The following is a 25,566-nucleotide window of genomic DNA, read 5'->3' on the forward strand; positions in this document are numbered from 1 at the left end:
CCTGCCGCCCCCTCCTCCCCGCCGCTCCCCCGCGAGCCCGGCTCGGCGCGCCTGACGTGGACCATTAAACTTGGAGCTGCCGCCTCGTACCCTCTCTCTCCTCCTCCTCCCTCTGACAGGCGAGCGCGCGGCTCGGTGCAGGCAGGAGACGTGCTGCCGGGCTGGGCTGCCCGGGGGAGATGACTCCACGCCAGGAGGGCGCCTCTAGGAAGAAGACCACGGGGGAAGCAAAGTTTCAGGGCAGCTGAGGAGCCTTCGCCGCAGCCCTTCCGAGCCTAATCATCCCCCTGGCTATGGAGGGCGAACTCTAAGATGAATCCCGATCTGGACACCGGCCACAACACATCAGCACCTGCCCACTGGGGAGAGTTGAAAAATGCCAACTTCACTGGCCCCAACCAGACCTCGAGCAACTCCACACTGCCCCAGCTGGACATCACCAGGGCCATCTCTGTGGGCCTGGTGCTGGGCGCCTTCATCCTCTTTGCCATCGTGGGCAACATCCTAGTCATCTTGTCTGTGGCCTGCAACCGGCACCTGCGGACACCCACCAACTACTTCATCGTCAACCTGGCCATGGCCGACCTGCTGTTGAGCTTCACCGTCCTGCCCTTCTCAGCGGCCCTAGAGGTGCTCGGCTACTGGGTGCTGGGGCGGATCTTCTGTGACATCTGGGCAGCCGTGGATGTCCTGTGCTGTACAGCGTCCATTCTGAGCCTGTGTGCCATCTCCATCGATCGCTACATCGGGGTGCGCTACTCTCTGCAGTACCCCACGCTGGTCACCCGGAGGAAGGCCATCTTGGCGCTGCTCAGTGTCTGGGTCTTGTCCACCGTCATCTCCATCGGGCCTCTCCTTGGGTGGAAGGAGCCCGCACCCAACGATGATAAGGAGTGTGGGGTCACTGAAGAACCCTTCTATGCCCTCTTCTCCTCCCTGGGCTCCTTCTACATCCCTCTGGCGGTCATTCTAGTCATGTACTGCCGTGTCTATATAGTGGCCAAGAGAACCACCAAGAACCTGGAGGCGGGAGTCATGAAGGAGATGTCCAACTCCAAGGAGCTGACCCTGAGGATCCACTCCAAGAACTTTCACGAGGACACCCTCAGCAGTACCAAGGCCAAGGGCCACAACCCCAGGAGTTCCATAGCTGTCAAACTTTTTAAGTTCTCCAGGGAAAAGAAAGCAGCTAAGACGTTGGGCATTGTGGTCGGTATGTTCATCTTGTGCTGGCTACCCTTCTTCATCGCTCTACCGCTTGGTAAGTTGGGGACTAGCAGGAGGGGAACTGGGCATTTTTGGACCTTGGGTTTACTGATGAGCTTACTCTAAAGTTTTTTGTGGGTTTTGTTTCTTATGCAGTCTGTGCGTGTTTGGAGATTGAATAATGTTGTTTGTTCTGCAAAGGCTTTGCAGATTGGGGAGCTGGCTAAAAACCAACTCAGGTGTTAGTAGAACACGCTAAGGTACTAGCTTCTAGAAATAGAACCACAGAAGGAAAATCTGGTATGGGGAATGACTCACTCAACAGCCTCGGTTTAATAATTAAAAAGGACACTGGACTTGAATATCACTTCGGCGTTATTTCAGTAGTAATGATGTGTCGGCTAAGGCAGCGTCACTAATGCAGCATACAAAATAGTTTGTAGTTACTGCAGATGCGGCATTTGGGAAGCAGGGAGGCAGCTCGTACACAGAAAGGCAGCATTCATTCAGCATTTCCAGGGCTAGTGCAGAAGCCACGCTTCTCAAGAGCTTTGCAGAGGCTGCATTCTCTCCCTCCCCTCTTCACTGACAGCTATCACCCAGATATACTACGTTCATTATCAGTTAATACGAGCATTTTACAGTCACACAGCCCCAAGCAGACTTTAAGTTATTGAAAGCTTGAGATATGAAAGAGAAGATGACTAGAGGGTCACACATTTTTAGTTTTTACCCAAAAATATTTCTAACTCTGGTGATTTATGGAATGCCCAGAATCAATTTATAGTTGCCCCTCGCCTTAGCTGACAGACACCAAATCCTGGTAAGATGGAATTCAGTGCGTCCTCCCCCTCTTATGAAAATGTGTTCATCTTCTTTTTGTTTGGTGGTCCTACTAACTGAATTGTTCAAAAGGTTACCTGATGTTTTCTAAGGAAGAAGTCAAGGTCTGGTTAGCAGGTAAGCCCTAAAAGGGGGCATCCATCACATGCTGTCCACATGGCCCGGGAAACCCTTGTCCTTCCTCTGAGGCACTGATCTGCTTTGATTCCTTCTCCTATCCCTGGGGGACCCTACAGAAAATGAAGGGAGGGAGGTTATCATGACACAGTCATGTGCCATGATATCAGGAGCGGTAACAGCTGCTACATGCCACGGACCACATATGCCTACAATCACACCAGAGTCTCAGGTCAGACCCAAATATAACCAAATCCCTCAAGCAGCTATAAATTCTGAAGACACAATGCTTTCAAGAGAAAAAGGCAAATGGAAAGGAAGCAAACGGATATCACGTTTCCATTTAAAAAGAAAGAAAAAAAGGAAAAGATTTTCAAAAGCCGTCTAACCTTTTCTCCATGTCATCTTTTCTAAAGCCTGCAGGCTAATGCCTTTCAGAAATATTTTCAGTGGTTAGTGTTAAGTGGAAAGTGTTTGAAAAAGTTCTGCTCCCCAGGTGTGATCACATACCATTGCAGGGAAGCTTGCTTTTCTTTCCCAATGTCTCAGGGTTGTTTTGCAGGCTTGTTGGGTTTACAATGGATGACAGTTCACACAGCATTGGGCCATTACAAAGATCATGGCTGTACATGGAGCTGATGGAGGTGATTTGGCCTCTCATTAGCCATATGACCTTGGCCAAATGACTACTCCTGTATGAGCCTCAGTTTCTTCATCTACAAAATGGGGCTAATTAATATTTGCTCCATGGATTTTGCACTAATGTATAGGAAGGACTTAGCACAGTATCTGGTATATAGCAGATGCTCAATGTAAGTTAGCTATGAGCAGTACAAACCAAACCCCAATCTCCCCTTCAGTATAACTGTGTCTTTTCTCTTTCTCTACTCATTTGCCAATCCCACACCTGTTACTAAAGTCTTGGAAGAGAACTGAGTCTTTCTCCTTTCTTCCTTTGCCCCTGCTCTCCAGCCTGCAGAGGCTGTGACCAGGGCATGCTCAGGAAGGAGAAGGCCTCAGTGGGATGCACGAATGTATCAAAAGTGCAGACTTTGGCTTTTAGGGGCAGGGGAAATAGCTCCAAACAGGTAAGAAGGCTTCCAGCATATTGAAATGGGAAGAACACAGCTCCGGTGATTAGGAGCAACAGAGTTCCCATTTGAGCTTTGCCATCAATTAGCTCTATGGCCCTAGGCTTGTTGCTTTGCTTCTCTGGGCTTCAGGTCTCACATCTGGAGAACGAGGGGATTGAATCAGCTTAAGGGATCTCAAACTTTGATAACTATTAGAATCACCTATGAAACTTAATAAACAATGGTAGCTGCCTGGGCCAAAACCCCAGTGAATAGGATTCAGTAAGTCAGAAGGATCCCAGGAATCTGAAGGTGTAATCAGCCCACCAGATGATTCTGAAGAGGTAGTCCACAGACCAGGCTTTGAGAATCACTGACCAGAAAATGTCTCCGTTTCCTTCAGGCCCCAGTACCCTGGAAGCCAGGGTTTTAAATGCTGCCAATCTCAGACCTTTCCCGGCCACATCGTAGTGTGAGATGATGTGGCTTCTCTCTGGGTCTTGCTTTTTAAGTCATCAAGCCCACCCTCAGTTTCTCCTCACTCATATTACCCCCATCGTCTCTCTCCTTCCTGTCTGTGCCTTTCTGAGACCTTGTCCCCCTAGCATCTCAGGTCCTGAGCTTCCACACAATAGAAAGTGAGAGGTTCTTGCCACCCTGATGCTATCTTGTTTCTCTTCTGGCAGTGAAAACTTTCCGACTATCATGCGATGATCTCCCAGAGATCTTCCAATGATTTGTCCCTGAGCCAACCCCATCAACATCCTTCTTCCCTGAAAACCAAACGGATAAGGTGGGGAATGTAGACTCTAGGACTTGGGTTTGGGATGGGCTTCAAAAAGTACTCAAGAGCTTCAAACAAAGAGGGTACTTAATTACTGTTTTCTTAATGATTCAGGAAGAGCATTCCAGCAAAATAGAGATGTAGGTTTCTACTTCCTCTGAGTTGAAATAACACCCAAGCAAAAGTAGCATGATACAGAACAATAACTTCTTTGGAATCTGAAGAAGGTTCCAAATTCTAAATTTTCCATGAAAACCTTTTCACTCATAAGGGGAGGAAGCAGATGTGGGAGAGGACTGTGTTTGGCAAAGGGAGAAGTGCAGGTAGGAGCAACTTCCAATTGGTGATAGACTTTCAGGTGCCAGGATGGCACAAGATTTCCATAGCTGTGTTTGTTTTCTCCATAGGAGAGAAGGGTTGGGATTTCTCCCAGGAAGGAGGGAAAATAGCTGTGCCCCCTACAGGATCCTGTTCAGGGGCCTCATTTGTTTCTCTTCATCTCTTATTTTTATTTCTGGGAGCAGGGTTGGGATGCCTGCAGAGCAGGGCCTCTTGTCCCCTCCCGCCCTCTCCCCACCTGGGACACCCTCCCCCATGTCCTCCCCACCCTTTCCCTGTGGCCTCAGACCAAGTTGGACCAGGGACCAGTGCTCACTTACTCAGGAGCAGGGATGGACTCCACCAAACAAGGACCTCTTTATTTGGCCCCTGGAAACAGGCCAGGGAGGGACAGGAAATAATTGAAATAGAATATAGCAGTGTTTCTTACTCCATGAGCCATTTGCAAGATGTCAGAGAATCTTCAGCTGCCAAGCATTAGAATGAAGACTAACTTCCAGCCCACCTGGGGAAGGCCTGGTCAGGGTCTCAAGAAGTGACTGAGCTATTGAGGATGTGCACTGCAGCAGCAGGGGAAGTTGGGGGATGCAGGGCCGGTAGCAGGAAGTGCTCGGCAGCCAACCAGTAGCTGGGCTTAGTGAGTTGTTTAGAAAACACTGGAACCTTGCCTTGCTCCAAATCTTTCTTCTGTCTTTTAAAATGCTGGAAGGCACCAGGAAGCCATTATTGAACTAACTGCTTTCCCCTACAAATAAATGAAGGTCAATTTCAAAGAAACAGTTGTGTTCTCTATAGTATTGGAACAAAATAGGAATCCCTCTCTCCATTGATTTGATCCTCCAGCCCTTTCATTCAAATGGGGGCTGACAAATTTCCACCTTCTGCAAGCATAAGGGTCTCAGAGATGACTCAAGACAGAGCCACCCCCACAAACACGCATTCATCTTCCAGCTCTGAGACTTCAAAACACATGGATTTGAGTTGCCCACAAGGAAATCAATTGGTTTGAGTACTTGGCAAGGGGGAAGTTTTTACACACGGGAATCCTTCCTGGAAGAGGGAAATCCTGCTAAAGTAAAACCCATTTGACCATGTATTAAATCACTAATAAGGACTTCCTAAAGCATCTACTACATGCCAGGCACTGCACCAGATACTGGGTTATCAAGCCAAAAACAAACATGGCCCCTGATTGAAGGAGGCTTACAGCCTGGTGAGATTGTATTCAGTATTGGATACACACTATGTACCAGACATTCTGCTAGGCCTCCTACAGACATTATCTCATTAATCCTCACAGCTACCCCAACAGGCAAAAGTAACTGCTCCTTTTTTATGGATGGATATACTGAAGCTCAGAGAGGTAAAACTTCCTGTCCAAGGTCACACACCAAGTAAGTGATAGGGCCAAAAGTTGAATCCAGGACTGTCAGAACAGACCCATACCTGTTCCACCACACCAAGGAAATGCCTTGCCCTTTTGCTGTCTTTTAGCAACCTGTTTTATAGCACATATTCTCCAGGAAACCCAGAACCACACTGTCAAGAACTAGTAATGATGCTTCTGTTGCAAAACCTGCCTTTCTTCCACTGCCTGCTCACTCCTGAAAAAATAACCAACCCATGACATATCAGGGTGGGTCATCCATGTTCTAGCTCAGGGCTCGATGTTCTCCTGTACTGTGCATGACAAGGGTCTCTCAGGATTAGACATTTTGTCAGTCACCCCAACCAGAAAGAAAAAGTGGGAGAGACCTTGCCCTTCTGGTGATGTGGGTTCACATCTTTACTCATTCATCCATTCAACGAATAAATATGTATCTATTCAGTGGGTACCATGTCCAGGCATTACACTGACGATATAATGGTGAGCAAAATAGTTACATTTCTTAGAATTTGGCTCTAGTGGGGAGCACAGATATATTGAAAAACACACATGCACAAACAAACATGAACATAAATTGCAATAAGTGACTTGAAGAAAAGGAGTATGATGCTGCTAGAATTCTAAAACAGGGGTTAGTACATCACAGGTCCCTGAGGCAGTGACATTTAAGTAGAACTCTCAACAGTGTGGAGAAGCTAATTCAGTGAAGGTGGCTGATAGAGGAAGAAAGGTGTGGGCAGGAGGAGGGGCACACTTGAAAATCCTGAGGCCAGAGAGAGTGGAGAACTAACAGAACCCAGAAAATTAGAAGGGAGGCAGGTGTGTGTCAGGGCCAGAGGCGTGGGCAGAGGCCGGGCCATGCATGGGCTTTTAGGCCACATTAAGGACTTTAGATTTTTATCTTAAGTGCGTTGGCCACTACAGCAGGGTTTGAAGCAGATGAAAGACACTGTCTGAATCACATCTTTTAAAAGTGACTGCAGCCACTGTGTGGAGCATACACTTCAGACGAGACAGGTAGGAGGCTTTGCAGTGGCAGTGAGAGATGATGATGACCTAGACCAGGCTGGGCAGTGGAGGTGGAGAAGCAGACAGCTTCAAGGACCTGGGGATGGGTTGGTGACAGCATAGGAGAGTCCGTGAGAGAGGAAATGTGTTCAGAATAACCCTGGGGTTTCTAAGTACATGGAGGTACCATTTGTTGAGAAGGGGAACAGAGTGGGAGTGGGGAGGCTGAACACAGCAAACAAGATACCTCCCAAGATTTTCCTCTGAACACACCATGCTAGGAACAATCTGCCACACACGTAAGTCAAGTAGACAGGTCCAACTCAAAAGTCAGGGGCTGTGAGCAACCCAAACCTAGCTATTCATCAGAAACGTCTGAAGGAGGGGGCTGTTTTTAAAGGCATAGGCCCCATTGTAGATCTCTTGCATCAGATTCTCTCCTTGTAGTGCCAAGAATCTTAGTTTTAACAAGTTTCCCTGGTGACTGTTGCGCAGCCAGCACCACACAAGTCCTCCCCATGCCTAGAAACCCCTGGAAGGCTTTGCAGAGCAAGCATCGTCATCCCTGTCTTTACAGGTGAGGGAACTAGAGTTCAGAGAGGTTCAGTACCTTGCCCAAGATCACACAGTTAGTAAATGGTAGAGTCTATCAAATACCACATTTGGCACTCAATAAACATTCATTATATTATTCCTGTTGTCAGTAAACTTCTTCTCCAACATTTATCTGAGATCTGGCACCCAGAGATTTTACTGGCTTATGACGAATCAGAAAAAAAGTTAGGAAAATGCTGTGTTCCTTTAAAAAATAAATGTATGTCATATAAACGATTGTCTTTTTCTTCTAAAGACTGTGTCTTTTCTATTTGGGGACACTGAAATAGCACTTCTTTGATGGAACGATGGTAATTAGTGGCAACAGTGTGCGTTTGTGTGTGTGTGTATGTGTGTGCATGTATGTGTGTGTGTGTGTTGATATCTTACTTGGCAAAATTAGAAGTTAGTACCCTATGTCAGTCCCTTTCAGAAATTTTTTTCAAACTTTACTGAGTCTCCTAAAGTCTTGGAATTATAGAAGACACCATGGCGGCTAGACACAAGAAATATTTGTGAGGAAAACGGGAGGAAGGAAAGAAGTGAGGGCAAGAGAGAAGGAAGGAGGGCTGGGTGAATGCGTTAGCCTCAGCTTTGCTGTGAGATTCGGCGGTCTGGGGCAGAGGGGCAGGGAGGGGAAGAATGATGTGTGCAGAGCTATACCTGCCAGGTCCGACAGGATGGTGGGGCCCATCATAGAGGCACCCACCCCTGCTGGAGCAAAACGGCTCACAGAAATGCCAGCAGATGTGTGTGTAGCTACAGTGCCATCATGGATGAGCCTATTAAGATATGTTATGTAGGAAATGCCTTTACCTGAGTGTGTGTGTGGCTAGTAAAAATAACTGATGTCTGCCGGGAAGCAGTGGGAAATTGCTTCCTGCCATATCTGCAGAATGTTTCTGCAGTCACTGTGCTTCCTAACCACATTTGATAATAGTAATACTAATAGCTACCATTTATTAGGTCTCATTGAATGCCAGGCTTACTGTGCTCTCCATGCTGGGTAGGGGTGCTTTCTCTGTATTCCCTTATTCATACCTGTCCACAGGATTGTGAAGTGGGCGCTGGTATTGTCCCCATTTTACAGATGAGGAAACAGAAGCTCAGAGAGATTGAGTGATTTTCCTCAGGTTACCCAGCTGATCAGTGATAGAACATGGACACTAATGCAGGCAGTCAGATGGGTTCATCTTTGGAGCTCTCCTAGAAGTGGGGCTCTGAGCCTGATTTAAGGAAGCACAGGAAGGAAACTGGGGAAGCCAGAGTTTATTCTGAGAAGGAGGAAAGAAAAAGCATGTGGCTGCCCATCATTCAGCAACCAAGAGGCACCGTATCCTGGTGAGACCATAAAGAAGATAAAAATAATTGGGTCGTTCCTCTAGCAAGATAAGTTAAAATTTCTCTTGTATTATTGATGCTTTAGAAGACTTTTTTCAGCTTCACAACTTATGGGTAATGTCACATACATTTTTCAGATTTTTATCAAATTTGGATAAACACATAAAATTTAGAGCACTTTTTTACAGTTTAGTTTCTGGCTGCATACATTTCAGACCTGGATTCACCACCACCCACCCACCTACGTGTGGTGCCAGCACCATGGGGACACTCTTCCATCATGAATCTGCCTCTGGTCCTGCCTCTTGATGCCACAAGATCAGGTGAGTTGGCATCGTTGGCAAGAGAGTATTTCTAGAAGCTGTTTTTTCACTTTGCAGTTCCTGTGGCGAGTGGTGACCTAGCTACACAGAAAGAAAAGACTGTAAACCACATACGTATATTCAACAGAACCCAAACAAAATCGATCTTAACTCGGCTCTTAGCTGGTTCCCAAAAATGTCCATGGCCCCTATATTAACCACCTACATAAGGAGAAATGGGAATAATATTTAAATAAGGGGAATAACCAATTTCATTAATACACCTTACTTTTGAAAACTTTGTGTGGCCATGGCGGGGGCATTGCAGGGCCCCTGCTGAGGCCGCATAAGGTCCCATGAAGAGGGAAGCCCTAAGGCTACTTTTCTCAGGGCTCTCTCCAGCTACCTCCTGACTGCTCTTTCTCCTCTACCTACTGTGAACGTCTTCTAAGCAGTGACCAAATCTCTGCCTAACACAAGCTGAATGAATGAATGAATAGCACAGAGCCCAGAAGAAGAATTAAGAGTGCACTCAATTGAAAATTATTTGCCACTTCCCAAATACACTTTGCATTTTCTTTTTTCTGTGCATCTGTTCCCTCTCCCACCAGTGTGTTTCTCATACCCTCTGAATATCCAATTCCTGCTCGTCTGTAAACATGTGGTTCTGTTGACACCTTTTTCGCGAGGTCTTCCTGGATCCCACCCTTTTCCTCATCAGTAATCACTCCCTTTATCCCTGGTTTGTGGTGCTTGTCACATTTCTCTCTGGGGATAAAGGCTGATGTGCACAACTTCTGCAGCACTGCCAGGCTGCAAACCTTTGCAGGGTCCAAGTTCAAATTGTCTTCTTGTCCTTCATGCCCAGGGATGTGCACATAGTAAACTCCATAAAAATAGCAATGACCAGCCGGGCACGGTGGCTCACGCCTGTAATCCCAGCACTTTGGGAGGCCGAGGCGAGTGGATCATGCGGTCAGGAGATCGAGACCATCCTGGCTAACAAGGTGAAACCCTGTCTCTACTAAATATACAAAAAAATTAGCCAGGCGTGGTGGTGGGCGCCTGTAGTCCCAGCTACTCAGGAGGCTGAGGCAGGAGAATGGCGTGAACCCACGGGGCACAGCTTGCAGTGAGCAGAGATTGTGCCACTACACTCCAACCTGGGTGACAGAGTGAGACTCTGTCTCAAAAAAAAAAAAAAAAATTAGCAATGACCAATAGGATTCACACAGTGTGTACCAGACTTCTTCTAGTACTTGAACCTCCCACGGCCCATCAGATAGGTATTCACGCTTTGCCCATTTTATAAATAAGGCCCCATTGGCCAGCCGTGGTGACTCAAACCTGTAATCCCAGCACTTTGGGAGGCCAAGGTGGATGGATCACCTGAGGTCGGGAGTTCGAGACCAAGCTGGCCAACATGGTGAAACCCTGTCTCTATTAAAAATATAAAAATTATCCGGGCATGGTAGCGGCACCTGTAATCCCAGATACTCAGGAGGCTGAGGGAGGAGAATCACTTGAACCTGGGAGGCGGAGGTTACAGTGAGCCAAGATTGTACCACTACACTCCAGCCTGGCAGACAAAGCAAAACTCCACCTCAAAGAAATTAAATTAATAGGTAAACAAATAAGGAAATGGGCTTAGAGGGGTTAAGTGGCTTGTCACATTCCTTGAAACTACCACAAGTTCATTACAAACAGACTGTCATAGACTCATATTCTAAAACCAAAACGCTGATCTGGACCTGGTAATGAAGCCAGTGAAGAGGGAATGGCTAGGTGAAGACCCATGTGGACACAAGGTAGGATCTTGAAAATGGACGGCCTCTTCATTATTTATTAAAAGACTGCCATTCCACCTGCCTCTGGCGGAGACTGTCCCATTGCCAATTGGCCCTCACACATTCCCTCACCCTACTAGCCCTGGTCACTTGCCTCTCACCTCTGAGAGGGATATAGTCAGAGTTGGTCCCTGCAGAAGCAGGAAAAGAGAAAACTATTCCAGTGACTTTATAGCAGAGCCAGATAGAGACCTCTAAAGGCCTAACGTATTGAAAAGGGAATAATAAAATTATAAATTAAAACATGCACACACACACACACACACACACACACACACAAACACATATATATGCATAGAGCCCTAAAATAAATGTAAGGAAGGCCAACAATATTCTGATTCTTTCCATGCAGGTAACTTTGATTTCTTTAATATCAGATTATTTCACCAAAAATACCGGTGCCCCAGCTTTGTGAATGCTCTGAAGACACACTGGGTCTTTCTGTTGGGTAATATATCACTGTTCTGTAATGGGGTGACCATATGTCCCATTTCACTGAGATGGTCTCCTTTTATGCCTATTATCAAAGCATAATTATAATTATCATAATAATCCTTTCTTATTTTCAAAAGTGTCTCAATTTGAACAATAAAAATGTCTCCGTTTTAAAACCTGGAATAAGGGTGTTTATAGTGTGGACATCCAATAGTACCCCAGTTTCATTCCAGAGCCTGAGATGGAGAGGAAAGAGAAACTGGCACTAACAGCCTCAACAGTCCAGAGAAAGATTCATGATGAGAGAGCAAAGTCATCATCCATTTAAGAAGGAAAAATGTGACTTACCATGTGTGTATTTTGTGGGAAGCAGGAGTTTTGTAAATGTGGGTTTGAAATTTTTTTAAAAGTGTTCATTTATTTTACTTGCCCTGATGATACAAGTGAGTGGCTGAGCTGGGATTTGAATCTATGGCTGGCCAGCACTAAATACTTAGGGAATAAATGATTAAATGAAGGAATGGATCAATTTCAGCACAAGCTAAGTGGTGCCATCCGAATGATGGGTGCCTCCAGAATGCAGAGGAGACAGAAAGAAGAGTGGGCTGAAATAAGATTTGGGGGAGGAAAAGGAAAGTGAGCTGTGTTTTAAGGACTTGTGAGGCTGGAATCAGTGCAGGCGGAGGGCTTTCTTCACCCCAGCCATCATCACCCCTCCTGGCATGACAGCACATGAGTCAGCTCAGAATACAGTAGAATCTGTCAACACTGGCAGGCTCTGCTCTTAGGACTCTATCAACAGCACACTCCTGGCCACACCCACCCGCAGCTCATCTGACCACCCTTTGAACACTCAAGTGCCCCTCTCTGGTGCGAGTGCAGGAATTGTGCTATAAAAGTTGCACCAATGAGCAGTTCAGTTCAAAATGTTCAGAAACAGAATGTTCTAGCACATGCAAGTGGCCCATTCCTCCTAGAGCCCCGTTTAATTTTTTCCAAGGGTGTCTGCCCACAGTGTCTTGCTCCCTCCTAAGCTTTCTATCTCCTGCTTGGATGAATTTGGGGCTTAGTTTTGCACACTTTTTGAAATTCTTCAAGATAGAGTTTCCTGCCAGGCTAACATGCATTGCTTAGAGGCTGAGCTTAGCACCCTGGCTGTGCCCCAAAAGGAGGTTAAAATGGGACCAAGGGCAAGCCGGGCTCACTGTCATTCGCAGGCATCAGCCCCAGGGCTCACACCACCAGCACCGGCCGGGCGGAGATCCAGGGAGGCAGCTGGTTGGGGAGGAGGAGAATCCACCAACTGGAACAGCAACAAAAAATTACATCTCCGATTCATATATTCAGGCCATTAATCAGCCCCCGGCATCAAGAGGAAGCGGTAGGATCCCTTCTCCCAGCTTCTAGGGACACTTCCCACAGCGCCCATTTGTGGTTCCTTGTCCCCAGCCCTTTAGCATATACCTTAACACCAAGGTTCCTTGGCTTCATTGTTTTGCGGACCCCTTTGGCAATCTGATGAAGCCCCTTCTTACAGTCAACACATCAGATAAAAGATATAGGATTTCAAAGAAAACCAATTATATTGAAATACAGTTATAATGTTGAAAAAACAAATTTATTATAGAGTAAAAAATGTCCTTTAACATATTAAACAAGATCTAGCAGCAAGTCAAATAAATAACTACTATAATTTTGAAGTACTGACAAGTGGAAATATTTCAAGATTATCTGCAACAAATGTAATGTGATATCACAAACCTGATTTCTAATGGTGACAAATCCTGCTGACTCTAGTGTGGCTGCTTGCCTACATTCCTATCAAAGGAAATGCAAACTTTCCGCAAAAGGTTAGTTTGGGTTTTTTTTGTTTTTTGTATTTTTTTTTTAAGAGGGTTTTTTTCTCACCCGAGTTCATGGACCCTCTAACTCCAGAATAAGAACCCTGCCTTGGGACATTACAAAGATGTACTTCAGGATATGAGAATTTCTATACTTTTTTTCTGTACAATGTTTTATAAAGAATGCCTGTTTTTAGACTTAGGACCACAGGGAACCTGGACCGTGCCATCATGCCTTGTAACTATTTTGCATGATTACTTGTAGCAATTTTTAAAAATCAACTAGTTTATTTTTTAATGATGCATAGATTCTTATTTGAATCAGAAAAAAAAAATGAAAAAATTCTTCTGCTCTTACCTACCCCACATTCACACCCAACAGTCTAGTATTTTTTCCCCTGAAGTAAAGATTGTTACCAGATTGTGTATGCTTTCCAAAATAGTCTTATTTATTTGTAAGCATACATATCCATATGTGTATGTGTATGTTTGAGTGTTTTTGCATGTAGAATATGTGTGTTTTCACTCTATTTTGATTCATGGTGTCATTTTAGAAACACTTCTGTGAAAGTTTCATTTTTCACTCAACAGCATGGCGTATCTTAGACATAGTTCTATGTCAGAATGCATAGAGTTACTGCTGGTTTTCATGGCTGCATAATAATCCATTATACGAAGTGTCCTATTTTACTTATTAATTTCCCAGTTGATTGACATTTAGGTTATTTTTGGTCTTTTACTACAAACAATGTTGAATGAATATTCTTGTATATATGTCTGTGCCTACATATTGAGGATAAATTCCTAGAAATGTAGTGGCTGGGGCAAGGAAAATTTGGTATTTTAGGTTTAACTTGATTGTGTGTAATAAAAAATTTTAAATATACTAAAATGCACAGTGGTGTTAAAACAAATAGGTTAGGCCGGGCACAGTGGCTCATGCCTGTAATCCCAGCACTTTGGGAGGCTGAGACAGATGGATTACCTGAGGTCAGGAGTTCGAGACAAGCTTGGCCAACATGGCGAAACAACTTCTCTACTAAAAATATAAAAATTAGCCAGAGAATTGCTTGAATCTGGGAGGCAGAAGTTGCAGTGAGCTGAGATCATGCCACTGCACGCCAACCTAGGTGACAGAGTGAGGCTCCGTCTCAAAAACGAACAAACAAACAAACAAAACAAATAGGTTAGATCTACATCTACTAATCTATTAGTTAGGCGAGTTGCTCATGATAGCTAAGTTAAAAAAAGCAAGTTATAGAGTAATGTCTAACCCAATTTTTAAAAGCTATTTATTAGTTTAGTTACCTCAAGGGGTAGGATGGAGTGAGGAGGACTAGGTTATTAGCTTTTTTATAACCTCTGTATTATTTTACATGTTGCAATAAGCAAATATTCTATTTGTGATTAAGAACATCAAATTAAGAAAATGTGATAGAATGTAAATTGGGTTTCAACAGAATTACAGTGGGGACTACTAAACATTTTTAAAATTTTAGGAGAAAAACTATCAATGGCTAAAAACAAAAAGATTGTTGTTCTTAGTCATTTTCAATCTAATTTAACATGCATATGAGATAGATAGATAGATAGATAGATAGATAGATAGATAGATAGAGATAGATACGTCTATATATATGTATATATCTCCTGCTCTGTGATTACCAGATCTGGAACGCTTAGAAATTGCTTTGGCCCACGCTGGGAGCAGTGACTCATGCCTGTAATCCCAGCATTTTGAGAGGCTGAAGCGGGAGGATCACTTGAGCCCAGGAATTCGAGACCAATCTGGGCAACATTGGAAGACCCCCATCCCTATAAATAAAAAATAAAAATTAGCGTCATGCGGTAGCATGGGCCTGTAGTCCCAGCTACTAGGGAGGCTGAGTGGGGAGGATCCCTTGAGCCCAGGAAGTCAAGGGTACAATGAGCCATAACCACACCACTGCACTCGAGCCTGGGCAACAGTGTAAGACCCCACCTAGAAAAAAAAAAACAGAAAGAAATGACTTCAGCCCTTTCCTCTGCTGGTTACAGCCCTGCTCATTCCCCCAGTTCAAATTCATGCTGTCAAGTTGTTGATTTTTTATTCTTTTCAAAATGAGAACAATTTTCTCTTTCTTGGTAGCAAAAACTAATGTATATGTAACAGCAAAATATAAAAAAGAAAGGAAAAATCATCCATAATCATATCACCTGCCTTAGTCCATTCAGGATGCTGTAACAAAATACCTTAGACTGGGTAATTTACAATAAACGACAGAATTTATTGCTCACAGTTCTGGAGGTTGGGAAGTCCAAGATCAAGAAGCAGGCACATTCAGTGTCTGGTGAGGACCTGCCCCTCATAGATGGTGACTTCTACGTGTCCTCACATGGCAGAAGGGGCAAACAGGCTCTCGAATGCCTCCTTTATAAGTACACTGATCCCATTCATCAGAGTTCTGCCCTGGTGACCTACTCGCCTTCCACATGACCCACTTACCAACACCACTGCACGGGGATTAAGTTTAACATACTAATTTTGGGAGAGACAAACATTCAGACCATAGCACCATCGATATAACCATGTTTAATATTTGCCTATGCAACTTTGCAGAATTTTCTCTGTGTGTTCTTATGTGTATTCACACAAACTGGATCGCCCAGTGCTTTTTTCACTAATCAGCAAGTCATCCTGACTGACTTCTTATCATATCAATGAATCTGAGTCTTTTCATTTTTTTTGTTTTTCCTTTTATTCTTTTCTTTTTTGTTTTTAAAGTCAGAGTATCACTCTGTCACCCAGGCTAGAGTGCAGTGGCACAATCATAGCTCATTGCAGTCTTGAACTCTTGAACCCAAGCAATATCCCCCTACTTCATCCTCCCAAGTAGCAGGGATCACAGGTGTGCACCACCACACCCAGCTAATTTGTAAATTCTTCTGTTGAGATGTGGTCTCCCTATGTTGCCCAGGCTGGTCTCAAACTCCTGGCTTCAAGCGATCATCCTGCCTCAGCCTCCCAAAGTGTTGGGATTACAAGCATGAATCACCATGCTCAGCCTTTCCCATCTTTTTAATGCTGCACTGAATTCCATAATAGAAAGTATCATAATGTATTTAACCAATCCAGTTATGTAAACAAGCCATTTACACCAATAGATAAGACACACATAAGGTATCACTTTACAAGGTACAAATGTGGAGTGAAAAGTCTGTCTCTCTCACTTCCTTGGCCCCAATCATCCAATTCCCCTCCATGGAGGCAACTACTACTACCAGTTTCTTATACTTCCAGATACATTTTATGCATATAGAAATATATTTATATGATCTTTTTAATGGAAATAACATAAACACTGTTCTATATTTTGCTTTTTTCACTGAACAATGTGTCTTGAAGTTCTTTCAATTTCAATGGAAATTCCGTTTCCAAATAAAGTAGCTTCATTCTTAGTAGCTCCATAGTATTTCTTTTTTTTCAGATAGATCTCCATGAAAAGACATTGTAGGTTATTTTAAATTTTTGTTACCACAAAACAATATTCTTATACATCACCAATTTGCACATGAGTAAATATATCTGTAAAATCTTGTAAGTGGACCATTCTGAGTAAATGTTTTCATGTTTGTAAATATTACCAGATTGTCTTCTGTAGAGATTATATCAATTTACATTTCAGTAACTGACATTTGAGGATGCCCACACATTTCACTAAGAGCTGTTATCAAACTTTTGGATCTTTGCCAACTTGACAGGTGGAATTTTTGTGAATGAGGTTAAGCATTTTTTCGTATGTTTAAAATAATCCATTCCCTCTTGATGTGCAATTTGTTTTCAGTTTTTAACTGTGATAAATATTCTGATGCACACATTCTTTTCCTTAATATCTTTAGGGTACTTGCCCTTTAGGATTTTGTTGGGATAAAGTCCACTTTGAATGGTTAAATCAAAAGGCAGACTCCCGGGAAAGGCCTCAGATGTATATTGTCAAATTTCTCTCTGGAAAGGGTATAGCAATTTGCACATCCACAAAGTATGTTTCAACATTGATGAAGAAGCCAGTTTTTATGCTGATAGCTTCTCACTGCCTGAGGCACAAGAAGTTTCAGGCATCTACGTGACTTCCTCCTGAGGTGATAAGATGTCTTGAAAGCTTCAAATCCTTCCAGCTAATTTGGTGTCAGTTTCCCAGAGTTCAGGGCTAGCTAGCTGCCCTCTTGGGATGCAACACCCATCCATCAAAGGAGCCAGAGGAGACAACAGCCTCAGAATGTGTGTATTTTATCCAGGAGCTAAGAAAAAAAAGCAGTCAGCCAGGACGTATAAACAGATTTGATCTTTCACATGTGGTGGGCTGCCAGGTCCACCACGGTCCACATCAGTGGTTCGAGGCTCCAGGACTGACATCCCAATTTAAAACCATAACAAAATAAAAGAAAACGCTGTTGCCATCCCCAGGAAAACAATCCAGTTGGAGGCACTCAAAGGATGAGTTAATAAGGAAGGATTCCTCTAGTCATCTAAGCTCACCCCCACCCCACCGTGGGGGCCTGTGTGGATCGAGGGAATGCAGTAGACAGCCTATATTTAGATCAGGGCATGCATATGCACCACATTTTAGTTGCAAAATTCGGATTGGTCCTGGAAGATGCCAGACTCACGAACTGAAAATTCAATTGAGCACCACTCAAGAAGCAAGGTGCTGGCCGCTTGAGCAGATTCTGCCAGGGAAGGAGGCCTTTTGAGAGGGAGCCAATGGACCCTGGTCAGTCAGAGGCATAATTTAATCCTACCCTTGAACTGCTGATCTAGAGGGAGAAGCTGGGTTATCTTTAAACTCTACTAAATCTAGAGGTGTTGGAACCAGCAACTAGGACAAGGCAGGGGCTGGGTGAACTTTGACCCACTTGCCACAGCGTTGGGAATGCCACTAAGCCAGAGGCCTGGGCTCACCAAGTGATTCCCAGAATCTGACCAGGAAAGCGCTTCCTGTCACCTGCCTCTGTCACCGTCATCCCACCCCCTCATCTTGAGGAAGAGGGGTGGCACCTTCTCTTCTCTGAGACACCCTTGCTAGCTCTTAATGACTCCTGCTTCAGTTGCTGTACTAGAAAGAATAGGGACTTGAAGGCCAGGCAGTGGCTCACTCCTATACTCCTAGCAAACACTTTGGGAGTCCCAGGCAGGCAGAACACTTGAGGTCAGGAGTTTGAGACCAGCCTGGCCAACACGGTGAAACCACGTCTCTAATAAAAATACAAAAATTAGCCGGATGTGGTGGCAGGCACCTATAATCCCAGCCACTCAGGAGGCTGAGGCAGGAGAATTCATCACCTGAACCCAGGAGGTGGAGGTTGCAGTAAGCCGAGATCGCACCACTGCACTCCAGTCTGGGAGACAGAGAGAGACTCCATCTCAAAAAAAAAATAAAAAATAAAACTAAAAAAGAACAGGAACTTTGAAATCTGACATATCTGTCTGGCTCTGCTGCTCAGCTTGCTAAGCCCCAGTTAACTCATCTGTAAAACGAGACCAAAATCATCAACCTCAAAGAATTGTAGTGAGGAATAGATAAGAAATGGATGAAAGGGACTCAGCTAGGTGCCAAACACTAGTAAATATTTCATAAACGTCAACTACTAATGTACATGAAGCCTCTAATATGGCATCCACTTCAGAGGAGATATTTAAGTACCTGTTAATATTATGATCATGACAAATTCTATGAATGGGCTATGTGTTTTGAGGAAACAAAAATGAGACAGGTTCCTCCTCACTGAATAGTTGGGAAAATCCTCTGTTAAAAAAGGCCAGAAGAGTAAAAAACTAAAGTTTTTTTTAGAGTGCCAGGTATGATGATCACATGGTCAAAACAAATCAGATGACTTTGCCTAACATCTATGGTCATGTTTCTCTCTTTTTCAAATTGTTTCAATATTTAGATTTGTGATATTTCAGTCATTCCAAAAAGTACAAGAAGTAATTTGGGACACCCATGAGTCCTCCATCCAAATTTAACATGTTGCTGAATTTGCTATACATCTTCTTTTAAGAAATAAAAATGTTACAAATATATCTAAAAGGCTCCCCACCCCTCATCTCATTCACCTCTCTCCTTCCCAAAGGCAATTACCACAATGTCTGTGATTGGGTGGACTTTCTTCTATACAATTTTTTTTTTCTTTTGAGATAGGGTCTCGCTGTGTCACCCAGACTGGAGAACCATGGCACAATCTCAGATCACTGCAATCTTCACCTCCTGGGTTCAAGCGATTCTCAGGCCTCAGCCTCCCTAGTAGCTGGGATTACAGGCATGCACCACCACACCTAGCTAAGCTTTGTATTTTTAGTAGAGACAGGGTTTCGCCATGTTGGCCAGGCTGGTCTCGAACTCCTGACCTCAGCCTCCCAAAGTGCTGGGATTACAGGTGTGAGTCACCGCACCTAGCCTCTTCTATACATTCTTAAATGTGTACTCTTAAGAAGCAAGAATAGTGGTCGAGACTGAGGCTCTGGATTGTCACTCCTGCGTTCAAACTCCACTCCTGCTTCTTGACTACCTGTGTGGCCTTCAGCAAATTGCTCAACTCTCTGATCCTCTTTTCTCCCATCTCTAAAATAAAACAAATAACAGCTAATTTGTTGGGTGTTGCAAAGATGCAATAAGATTATTCATGTAAACCAGTAGTTCTCAACCAAGAGCAATTTTTCCCCAGGGGACGTTTAGCAATGTCAGGAGACATTTTTTATTGTCACACTGGGGGGTGCTACTGGCATTAACTGGGAGAGGCCAGGTATACTGCTAAACATCCTACAATGCAAAGGACAGCTCCCACAACAAAGAATTACCCAGCCCAAGATGTCAATCGCTGTTGAAGTGGAGAAAATCTGACATCAAGTATGCTGTCACTTTATAAGGGCTCAATGAACATTTGTTCAGTAAACACAATAACATAAATTATTATAATTTGTCCTTTGAAAGACATCATGTTAAACAATTTTACATAAATTATCTCACCGGTATCCAGTGAGTTGCGCCTTCTTGATGAAAAGGATGATGGACAGCAAGCACTATTTTTTCTGCATGCCTGACAATGTCTATACCATTTGTTAAATCAAAATGATAAGCCTATTAAAAATGTAAACTTCCAGACTGATAGATTAATTGGAAGTTGTTACTTGGAGCCTAACTTCTCTTTGCTCTCAGTGAAAAACAAATTGTATCAGTGCTTTTAGCCACAAAATTAGTTTACTCAAACCACCAAAAAAAAAAAAAAAAAAAAATTCCCTTCAACCTAAGCAGGCCCAGGAACTGGCCTGGCTATAAATAAGTAAATAAGGCATCAAAATTAAGAGAATATTTTGGCCCCTGACTGGCTCTCAAGGACTCAAGAAGCCACAGAGGCAGGGTAGAAAATGGGAAAGAGGAAAACAGCCAGAGCTCTGCTTCTCTGACTCACCCCAGGCTCAGGTGGACTTGGAACACTCTGTCCTGGAGCTGCTGACTGTGTTGTCAGAGAGCATACACTGTGAGTGGCCTTATCCAGCAGGTCTTCAAGTGGGGTCCTCAGCCCAGCAGCATTGACATCACCCAGAAACTTGTTATAGATGACAAATCCTAGACCCCATCCCAGAACAACTGAATCAGAAACTGGAGGTGCACCCCAAGCAGTCTGGGTTTTCCCAAGCCCTCTGGGTACTACTGATGCACACTTAAGTTTAAGAACCCCCGGCCTAATAAGAACAGTCTCCACGTTCCCTGTGTATTTCCTGTTTTCCCACTGTAGCTACAAAGCACTCCAACACCAGCTCAGATGTGGAGGAAGCCCTGCTCACTGGCACTTGCCTGGTGTCAGATGCTTGGCACATATTCTATAACTTCCAGAAGACTATGAGGAAGTTGCTATTATCTCCTTTCCAGATGAGAAAACCACAGCTTAGGGAGTTTAAACAACTGGCCCAGGGTCATACCTGCACAAAAAGGCTGGAACCAGGATGTGAATCTCAGTGGGCCTCCTGCCAGATCCTAGCCTCTTTTTTTTTTTTTTTTTGAGATGGAGTCTTGGGAGTCTTGCCATGTCACTCAGGCTGGAGTGCAATGATGTGATCTCGGTTCACTGCCACCTCTGCCTGCTGGGTTCAAGCAATTCTCCTGCCTCAGCCTCCCAAGTACCTGGGACTACAGGCGTACGCCACGTGCCCTGTTAATTTTTTGTATTTTAGTAGAGACAGGGTTTCACCATGCTGGCCAAGCTGATCTCGAACTCCTGACCTCATGATCCTCCCACCTCAGCCTCTCAAAGTGCTGAGATTACAGGTGTGAGCCACCATGCCTAGCCCAGATCCTAGTCTCTTAATGATGACATCATACTGTGACATCACACTGCCCACTGAGGATGAAAAAAAACAGAACACAAAGAGATCAGCACTGCTCAGGCCAAGTTGTGAGCCCTGTCAAGTTTGTCTTTAGTGACCCTCAGTCACTGGTCCTGGGACTCACCTGGCCTCAGGCAATCCTCTGAAGTTGTTAACCCCCAGGGTCATGACACTGTCCCACTGGAGGCCAAAGCTGCCCACACTTCAGTGCTCTCCTAGGCTTTTCCTCTTACTAGCTGTGTGACATGAAGCTGACTCTTCTCTTCTTCTCTTATTATCAGTGATAATAATACATTTATATCAAGGTTGTTAAAAGAATTAAATGAGATAATATATGTGAACATACCTAGCCCAGTGACTGTTGCACAGTAGAAACGAATTAATTCTTGGTTTTCTTTCATCCTCCTCTACACACCAGCAACTATCAAAACTACTCCATCCAGAATCCATTCTGTTGAAGTCTCTTGTATTGACCAATTAGCTAATATGATGAGCTAATCCTCAGGTGTTAATTCATAATAATGGTTTTCTGCATTTGTCTCCAAAATGACATCTGCATTTCAACCAGGGGCCCTTATCCTCAAAGTCTTCCAATCATGGAGTGATTAACGATGGAAATGTTAGGGAATATGGAAGACCACTGGGAAGAGATTTCCCAGCCTTTCTCCACCCCACATATCACTCCAATATCATATCACTAGCGTAAGTGGATGGGGAATCCCAGAGAATGGGTAATGAGACTAGAACAGAAAATATGCCTTCAAGGCTGCACCTGGCTTCAAAGAGGAAAAATGAACTACAGACATCTGAATCTCAGGATAGATGTGAACAATGCAAAAATAGAAGTGAAATCAAAGACTAATGGGTCATTTGCCAGCATTTAAAACAATTGCTTAGGATTTGCATAGTTGAATGTAATAAAGCTTCATTAAAAAGTAGTTATAACAACTAATAAGACCCTAATTAAATTAGCTTTCACTGGGCAAGTTGCTTGCGAGGTTCTAATTAGGTTATTTGCCGCCGTTGGCCTAGCCTGAAAACCAAAGAAGACTCTTAAGTCCTCAGCAATGCCTAGAAAATCCAGTCTCTGGCCTTATGCAGGAAATGCTAAGAGACTCTATCTAAATTTGGGGGCAGCCAGTCCAAAACTATCATAGCTCTCCAAAAATCACAGTATGCGGCCAGAGTGAAATCCCTTAATGGGTCCCACCACTCTTAGGAATCAGACAGTTTTAAAGACGGAAAGGACGTGTAAAGGTGGAAACGTCAAGAACTTCATTTTACAGATAAGAAAACTGAAGTCATGTGAGAAGCGATTAGTCCAAGGTCCCTCAGCAAGGGGCAGTGTCCCCAGCCCGTCTAATCTTCTTCCACTGTGATCTGGAATAAACATAGAACTCAGAGCTGCTGGTTTTCATTTGAGAAGGAAGAGGGAAACAAAGAGTGTTGGATTCTCAGAGGCTCCTTTCTTTGAAGGAGAGAGAGAGTGTGTGTGTGTGTGTGTGTGTGTGTGCGCACGCGCGCGCAATGCACTGAGGATAGTTCAGCCCAAGGTAAATTGCTGACCTGCTTACAAACTGTCTTTGCTTTGCTGCCACAAAGATCTTCCTAGAGCACAGATCCTCTCAAGCTGGTACCCTGCTGAATTACCCCAGGGTGACTTCTGAACTTCTGAGTGTGACAGAAAAGACTCTTCACAATTGGAATCTAACCTACCCCATCTCCCAAGATAGGGTTTTGTGCTCAAACAGATCAGAATCTCAGCTCTGTCCCTTACTAGCTGTGCAACCTCAGGCAAGTTACTTAACTTCTCTCAGCTCCCATTTTTTCTGCCTGTAAGACAGGGATGACATTTTACTTACCTCACTGGGGTGATAAGAGAATTAAAAGACAGTAAGGCAGGCAATCCCACGTGGCCCCTGCTACTGCTCCTCCAGCCACACAGGAGCAGTCTCCCTTCCCAGAACACACCTGGCTCTGTCATGCCCCAAGCCTTTGCCAGTGCAATTCCCTCTGCCTGTAACACCCTTCCTTCTCTCCTCTGCACAGTGAATTCCTCCAGCTCAAATGTAACATCTCCTTTGCTGTCTTCCACGATTCCCCAGGCAGTGGCTACTCTCTCTCCTGTGCTTTCTCTGTCCTCACTCCATGCCCATCAGAGCCTTGTCACACTGGGCCTTTTGATGTCCATCTCTCCCAGGAGACTGGGTCTCACCCAGCATGGGCCTGGCACAGGGAGAACTCAGTACGTGCATGAAATCTGATCAGAACTGTAAAGAGGAACTGTGAGGAAGGAACAAGATTGATTCCAATGTCACTTCCGCTCTTCTACCAAAGCCGAAATATAGTTGAATTCTGTGTGTACTGACAAAGACTTTGCTTGATCAAACTTTAGTCCAACTCCTGAATCTTCTTCTAGACTTATCTGTGCACTTCTTTGTAAAACCCAGTTTTAGGAAGAACCATGGTGAATCAGTTCAGAAAGAACCACCCACATCGATATCTAATCAACCTCAATATCTAATCACTCTTAATATCTGATCAGGCCTCTTATCCTCCAGCATCCCCCCAATTGACATGTGATTACCCTGGCCTGCCTTCAGCAAGAACCCTGTTAGTTCGGATTAGCCAGAATCACCCTTACTCCTGATGTTTTCTCTTAGTAATTTTCCATCCACTGCCCCCAATCCTACTCCTTGGCCATAAATTCCCACTTGCTTATTCTGTATTCACAGTTGAGCCCAGTCTGTCTCCCCCACTGCAAAGCCCATTGCAGTAGTTCGTATACCTATCTCAATGGTTCTAAATAAAGTCTTCTTTACTGTGCTTTAAGAAGGATCATTAAATAACGTTTTCTTTAACAGTATATATATATACACACACACACATGCATATGCACATACTTAAACATATACCACCTCCCCAAGATTTTAGCAGCAATTATCTGTGGTAGTTTTTATTTTATTTTCATGCTTCTCTGTAGTGAGCATGAATTGATCTTGTACAAAGAAACAAAACAATATAAAGACAGTTATTTAAACTGGTGAGCTAAAAGGAGGTACATGAAATGCCAACTTTCCAAGCATAACTGCAAAAGTTGGGAGTTACCTGAATTTCAGTGTGGTACAATTCTGGTTTAATTCCTTCACAATTCTGATTTAATCTCTTCTCTGAATTTCTTCTCTGTGATGTCTGTGACAAGAGCTAACTTGGAGTTGCAAGGTGCATACTAGAAGGTGGATCACTTCTCCGGTATCTTTATGGTGACCTTTTGGGTTCTTTACATACAGGAGAGAATAAGTACTGTGCTATCCGATACCGTAGCCACTGGACACATGAGTACGATCATATTTAAATTAATTAAAATTACAAATGCAGTTCCTCAGCCACAGGAGTCGCCTTGCAAGTGTCAAACAGCTACACGTGGCTAGTGGCTGCCATATTGGACAGCACAGATTTAGAACGTTTTCATCATCACAGAAAGTTCTGCTGAACAGTGCTGAGTTGTTTTTCAGCTTGCTCCAAATATGGCTGAGATGTCTCAAGAATAAACACATCCATTTGGCCCATGAACATATTCTTCCTTGTACTTGTTCTAAAAACTCACATCTATGGCAATGTAGAAGGGCACAGCCGCTTCGAAAAACAGTTTGGTAGATCCTCAAAAGTTAAACAAGGAGTTGCCTAATGACCCGGGAGTCCCACTCCTAGTATACACAGAAGAGAATTGGAAACATGTCCTCACACAAAAACTTGCACACAGATATTCACAGCAGCATTATTCATAATGGCCAAAAGGAGGAAATAACTCAAATGTCCATCTGCTGAAGAACAGATATGCAAAATGTGGTATATCCATACAATGGAACGTTATTTGGCCAAAGAAAAAAGAACAAAGTACAGATACATGCTGCAACAGGGATGAACCTTGAAACTGATACGCTAAAGAAGCAAAACACAAAAGATCACATTTTGTCATATAATCCCGTTAAAACAAAATGTCCAAAATAGGCAAATGCACCGAGAGAGAACGTAGATGAGTGTTCGCAGAGACTGAGGAGAAGGGGAAATGAGATGACTGCTAATG

The 25,566-nt window shown here is 43.9% G+C and overlaps 1 protein-coding gene and 1 long non-coding RNA gene across 2 annotated transcripts; one reads left to right on the forward strand and one right to left on the reverse strand.

Moving 5' to 3' along the window:
* The first annotated feature begins 125 nt into the window (after positions 1-125).
* On the forward strand, positions 126-1,332 carry ADRA1B (adrenoceptor alpha 1B). The gene has a single exon (XM_011947825.1). It carries the CDS (start codon positions 313-315, stop codon positions 1,330-1,332), a length of 1,020 nt encoding a protein of 339 aa, XP_011803215.1. The 5' UTR covers positions 126-312.
* An 18,994-nt stretch (positions 1,333-20,326) lies between these two features.
* On the reverse strand, positions 20,327-21,420 carry LOC105515784. Its single transcript, XR_001002388.1, has 2 exons — positions 21,075-21,420; positions 20,327-20,721 (listed from the first exon to the last, which is right to left on the reverse strand). It is a non-coding gene; the product is annotated as an uncharacterized LOC105515784 (long non-coding RNA).
* Between the last annotated feature and the right edge of the window lie 4,146 nt (positions 21,421-25,566).

The sequence above is a fragment of the Colobus angolensis genome, unplaced genomic scaffold (assembly GCF_000951035.1).
Source record: "Colobus angolensis palliatus isolate OR3802 unplaced genomic scaffold, Cang.pa_1.0 Scaffold27, whole genome shotgun sequence".
Lineage (NCBI taxonomy): Eukaryota > Metazoa > Chordata > Mammalia > Primates > Cercopithecidae > Colobus > Colobus angolensis.